General features: G+C 47.1%; 1 protein-coding gene across 1 annotated transcript; it reads left to right on the forward strand.

Annotated features, from left to right (window-relative positions):
- The first annotated feature begins 2,701 nt into the window (after positions 1 to 2,701).
- LOC127572071 (ras-related protein Rap-2b) lies at positions 2,702 to 4,626 on the forward strand. Its single transcript, XM_052018938.1, has 2 exons — positions 2,702 to 3,742; positions 4,308 to 4,626. The coding sequence occupies exon 1, from the start codon at positions 3,149 to 3,151 to the stop codon at positions 3,698 to 3,700; it is 552 nt and encodes a 183-aa protein (XP_051874898.1). The 5' UTR covers positions 2,702 to 3,148; the 3' UTR covers positions 3,701 to 3,742; positions 4,308 to 4,626.
- Positions 4,627 to 6,218: the final 1,592 nt, after the last annotated feature.

Consider the following 6,218-nt stretch of genomic DNA (forward strand, 5'->3'; position numbering starts at 1 on the left):
TTTATGTGTTGCACTGTACTGCTGCCGCAAAACAACAAATTTCACAACATATGTCAGTGATAATAAACCTGATTCTTATTCTAATTCTGACATTACTTCCTAATTACGTGCTATAATTGCTGTCACTCTAGCAGTGACCCCTGCTGGAGAATAGGACAGACTGCACGTACAGAACTGATCCAGCATCAATCCCCTTATGTAGTTGGGTAGACTTTCCCCAAATGGCCAATTCTCCAAATGTAGGCGCAGCCAGGCAAGGGAATCAACGTTACAACAGTAAGCACATTAATATGATATCTTCAACTGAGTAGAATGTCTCAAGGCCTTTCACAGCAACATCACCAAACACAATAGGACACCCAGCTACATCAGGAGATATGAAGGCAAGTGACCACGGGGAAAAGCTTGAAGAAACATTTTAAAAGGAAGGAGCTAGAGAGGTTTGGGGAAAGAATTCCAGAGCTTCAAGACTCGGCTGCTGAAGTCACAAGAGCCAAATGCTGAAACTGGGTCTTCCAAGTATTTGTAATTTCTAAATCCCCTTCACCCACAGCACTCACATTTCATGCTGACTTTTTCCCTCCCGATGGGCAATGAATTAGATCATTTTATTTCTGCACAAATCAAGAGCAAGAGTAGTTTCACCCAGGGAGGGAGAAATGGACAGAGAGGGTGGGGGTGGGGAAGAGAGGCAGACAGAGAGAGCTAGAGAGGGAGGGAGGGATACAGAGAGGGCCAGAGAGGGAGGGAGGGAGAGACAGGGAGAATGTGAGAGCGGGAAGGAGAGGCAGACAGAGAGGGCTAGAGAGAGGGAGCAAGAGGCAGACAGAAAGAGTGAGAGAGAGATGCAGACAGGGAGGGTGAGAGAGGGGGAAGGAGAGACAGATAGAGAGAGGGAAAGAGAGGCTGACGGAGAGGCCATTTGTCCCTGTCTTTCCCTCCCACACCCCAACAACATTCCGCCCACACCTCTCCCTTTGCATGAGCTATCCAAAGACGCACGGGTTAGGAAGTTGTGGGCGTGATATGTTGGTGCCGGAAGCATGGCGACACTTGTGGGCTACCCCCAGAACACTCTACGCAAAAGATGCATTTCACTGTGTGTTTCGATGTACATGTGACTAATAAATAAATATCTATCTCACATCTATCAGTTCCGGGTGAAAGCAGGCCCGGTGGGAAATTGCCCTCATCACATCTGTACATGGCCCAACCTGGCACAGTCGATTTTACCCAGCATCAGGCACACACTGAGCGATACCACCGGTTGGGCAGCCCATGTTCCTCTCCACCACTGGCACACACTGGTACTTTTGGGGGAGTAAACTCCCACCCCCACCCGGGACATTCTCTCTTCTCTCCTCTTCCATCAGGCAGAAGATACAGGAGCCTGAGGGCACGTACCACCAAGATCAAGGACAACTTCTACCCCACTGTGATAAGACTATCGAATTATTCCCTTATACGATGAGATGGACTCTTGACCTCACAATCTACCTTACACCTTATTGACTACCTGCACTGCACTTTCTCTGTAGCTGTGAGACTTTACTCTGTACTTTATTGTTTTTACCTGTTCTATATCAATGCACTCTGTACTAACCCAATGTAACTGCACTGTGTAATGAATTGACCTGTTACGATCAGTATGCAAGACAAGTTTTTCACTGTACCTTGGTACAATTGACAATAATATACCAATATCAATACCAATATCAACACAGCAACTGTGGGCCCTGGGATCTGCACAGTTCTGGGCCGCTGGTTTTAATAGATTTTTGCCCAATATTATGATTTTTTTTGTGTGTGTGTTGGAAATTGTAGTTGGTGTTCATGCAATAGTCAGGAAAGGTTCATAGGACAAATGAAGGCCAGCTTGGACAGACTGTCCAGATGAAGGGTCTTGACTCGAAATGTCGACTATCCATTCCCTTCCACAGATGCTGCCTAACCCACTGAGTTCCTCCACCATCTCGTCTCTGTAGCTCCAATTTCCAGCATCTCTCTTTTAAGAGACATTTAAGAGACTCTTAGATAGACACATGAATGTTAGAGAAATGGGGGGCTATGTAGGAGGGAAGGGTTCGATAGATCTTAGAGCAGGATAGAATGTTGGCACAACATTGTGGGCCGAAGGGCCTGTACTGAGCTGTAACGTTCACGGTAGTGTAGTGGTTAGCGTAACACTATTACAGCACCAGCGACCCGGGTTCAATTCCTGCCGCTGTCTGTAAGGAGTTTGTATGTTCTCCCCTTGTGTCTGCGTGGGTTTCCTCCGGGTGCTCCCGGTTCCTCCCACATTCCAAAGACGTACGGGTTAGGAAGTTGTGGGCATGCTATGTTGGCGCCGGAAGCGTGGCGACACTTGTGGGCTGGCCCCCAGAACACCCTACGCAAAAAGATGCATTTCACTGTGCTTTGATGACCATGTGACCAATAAAGAAATCTTATTTGTCCTGGATAGGCAACTTGCTCGGCAGGGACAAGCTGGGCCGAAGGGCCTGTTTCCCCTGCCGACACGCCAAAAAGAAGGTGGTCTCCAATTCTCCAGCACACCTCACCCGCGATGCTGCCGGTGGGGCCCACGGGACTGCCGTTGCCCTTTTAAGAACGTGGCTCCTCCCCAACCAGCAAACGGCTTGAGGCTGAAGTCGCCTTCGTTCACGCCCTGAAAATCCTGGGTGTCAATGGGAGGGAAGGAAGGACCGTGGGAAGGGACTGCGCCGCGTCAGATTCGCACTCTGATCGAAGGGGAGAGAGCTCCAGCCCAGCCGCACTGTCCAGCGAGCGGTGGAAACCCCCTGGTGCAACACTTGGAAGGGCCCTGCATCCAGCACCGGATCTAAAACAGAGTGCAAGGGGGGGTGGGTGGGAGGGCAGGGAGAAGAGGAAAAAAAAGGATTCTCTTTTTATTATTTTTCTTGCATTGTTTGTTCAGTGGAAGAGTGCTCTTGCCCGGTGGGGGTTGCAATTTCGGATCGGTTTCCAAGCGTCAAGCGAGGGGCTTTCTCACCCATTGTAATTTCAGAGCAATTTCAGCGACTCCTTGATGTGGGCGAAGGTTCACTGATTTGCAACGCACACACACACACACACACACACACAACCCAGCCCTGCAGGGGGAAGAGAAAGTGGCTCCTGTCAAACCATGAGAGAATATAAAGTAGTCGTGTTGGGTAGCGGCGGAGTGGGCAAGTCTGCCCTGACCGTGCAGTTCGTGACGGGATCTTTCATCGAGAAGTATGACCCCACCATCGAGGATTTCTACAGGAAGGAGATCGAGGTAGATTCGTCGCCATCGGTGCTGGAGATCTTGGATACGGCGGGCACGGAGCAGTTCGCCTCAATGAGAGACCTCTACATCAAGAACGGTCAGGGCTTTATCCTGGTCTACAGCCTGGTCAACCAGCAGTCTTTCCAGGACATCAGGCCGATGCGAGATCAGATTATCCGGGTGAAAAGATACGAGAGGGTACCCCTGCTGCTGGTGGGCAACAAGGTGGATCTGGAAGGGGAGAGGGAGGTAAATTACAGCGAAGGGAGAGCCCTCGCCGATGAATGGAACTGCCCTTTTATGGAGACCTCGGCCAAGAATAAAATCTCAGTGGACGAATTGTTTGCAGAGATCGTTCGACAGATGAACTATGTATCTCAGCCTAACGGAGACGACCAGTGTTGTTCCTCGTGTGTGGTGCTGTGATAGATTTCTATATAAATATATATTATACGATATAAAACGAAGGTAAGGCTTTTAAGATGTGCTTTCAGCTAACTTTGTTGGGGTTAATCTGAGATCTTTTTCTATTGCGAGGGAGAAAGAGATTTGCTTTCATAGTGATAAGGATGAGGCACTCGTGATGGGTGTGTGAGGGGGATGGGGAGAGGGATTCAACCCCCTTCTATCTACTTCCAGGAAGACAAGTTTAAACCAGCAGCTTCTCTTCCCCCTCCTGTCTCTCTGAACACCAGTAAAAAAAGTCTCCTGTCTTAAAATGGTGGGGCTGTTAAGCTGCTGGCGCCTCCTCCTCGTGTGTTCTGCTCATCTGTGTGTGTGTGTGTGAGTGTAATATGCAATTTTGAAGGAATGGACCGAGGCTAAATTAGATTTCTGTCCCAAATTCTTTCCCGCAAAGACTGCGGAAGAGGGGAGGATTTTCTTTTTTATATAAAAAAGGTTTATTTTACAATTTGCAGACCGCCCCATCAAAAATAAATGCCAACGTAGCCGTACTCACTGCAGCTAGCGGGTTAGAAGTTCTGCTGAATTCCTGATTAATTTAATTGCAATATTTTCCCCCTTCCTGCAGGCACAGAATTTCTATGCAAAGTTGGAAACGTGGATATCTGGAAGCCATAACAATGTGGCGCCCAGCTAACTTGGAGACTGTATAACAGAAGCTACCGAACGTGGATAAGAGCTTCATCATAACTACAGTTCTGTTCATAGGGTGGGGGCAGGAAGTACATTTTTTTTTGTTGTTGAACTGCTGTAATGTCTATTATTTTGGTGCCTCCTCTTCCCTCCCACCCCATCCAACCCCATGTCCCTACCCCAGTGAAAAGTGGGCAAAGGCAGAGCAAATATATTTAAGTGTGTGTGTGTGTGGGGGGGGGGGGGGGGGGGGGGGGGGCGGGTGGTGGGAGGGGGGAGGGGAAAAGCAGAAAGCAACAATGGTATTTTTTTCAACTGTGATCTGTGAATCCAACCACCATAGACTTGTACAAACGAAGGGCGAGGGGTGTGGATGGGGTTTTATTGGGGGAGAGGGGGTTAAAGTGGGTGGGGAGGGAAAGATATGGACAAATGGTAAAAGCCCAGAGGGTTCAGGCAATGACTGACTTCTGTGCTGTGGTCCATGAACCCATCGATGACAGGCCAACATCCACCCTTGTGTCTAGTGCCTTTGAGACTCTGTGCCAATTTGTCAAAGCCTCCACACTACTGAAAATAAAAAAAAGTACTTAAATTTTTCCTTTGAGTGTTCCCACACAAATCATGGCAACATTCAATTTGCTTCTCCTTGGTGGAACCCATAGACCTTTGCCTACATTTTGAGCTGTTCAAGAAGTCATCTCTTGGTTCTAAAGGAACTGTCTGCCCTCAGTTTGGTATTCTGTGTACTAATCTAATATTCCCCAACAATGATCGGGGTGGGAGGGCAAGGGGAGAGGGAGGGAGGTAGGGAGGGAAAGGGGGAAAGGGATTGGACGCTGGAACTTTACTCTGGCGTATCAAGGAATTCTAACGTCCTCTGTATGTTGCAAAACCAGACGTGCATTTAACAGCTGTCTGCCTGTTCCAAGACTTTTAATACAAAATGCATTTTTATATAAAAAAGAAACAAAATGATATTAAGCGTTGGGTGTTTTATTGTATATCATGGCATTTCAAATATTATAACTTGAAAACCGGTGGCCTTTTATTCAATCTGATTGTATGTCGGGCTGTTTTATACATTGTCATATGCTGTTTCACACATTGTAACTTGCCAAATTTGATTATGGTTTAAAAGTGTGCTGTTTAATGTGGCCACTTGTGGGGATAAAAAAAACAATATTTTTTTTTGTGAAATTGTGACCCATTTTGGAAGAAAAGGGTAGCTTGTGTTGCCATTCTGCGTCAAGTGTTTAAGAGGTGCAGTGTTCACAGTGAATTCTGATGTAAATTATATTGTTACACAATGGAATCTTGCGTGGGAGCTGGTGGGAATGAGGGTTTGATGAGCAAATTGAGATTTATACAGTTAAAGCCCCCTCTCCTCTATCACCCTGGTCCATGGAATTGTATTTGCGGTCTGATGAGTGCGTATGTGGTCATTTTGTGCATGGGAATAATCCATAAAAGATGAAATATGTATTTTTTTCCTTAAAGTTGATTCATGGTAATTAGTGGTAAGACCGTTTGTTGTGACTTAGCCCTTGAGGAGGTGGTGCTGAGTTGCTCTACTTGAACCACTGCAGTCTATGAATTAAAGGTGCTATATTTGTAGTGGATTCCAGGATTTTAGAACACAGAACAATACAGCACAGGAACAGGCCCTTTGGCCCACGATGTTGTGCCAAATTAATTAAACCAGTAATTGAATGCCTACCTAAACTAATCCCTTCTACCTACACAATGTCCATATTCCTCCATTCTTGTGTCTAGGAGCCCCTTCAAACAAAACGATCATATCTGCCTCTGCCTCCACCACCACCCCAGGCAGCGCATTCCAGGC

This window comes from Pristis pectinata, chromosome 6 (assembly GCF_009764475.1).
Source record: "Pristis pectinata isolate sPriPec2 chromosome 6, sPriPec2.1.pri, whole genome shotgun sequence".
NCBI classification, from domain to species: Eukaryota; Metazoa; Chordata; class Chondrichthyes; order Rhinopristiformes; family Pristidae; genus Pristis; species Pristis pectinata.

What these genes read in the sequence shown, in the direction of transcription:
- LOC127572071 (XM_052018938.1), top strand. Translation starts at nt 3,149, where the DNA reads ATGAGAGAATATAAAGTAGTCGTGTTGGGTAGCGGCGGAGTGGGCAAG.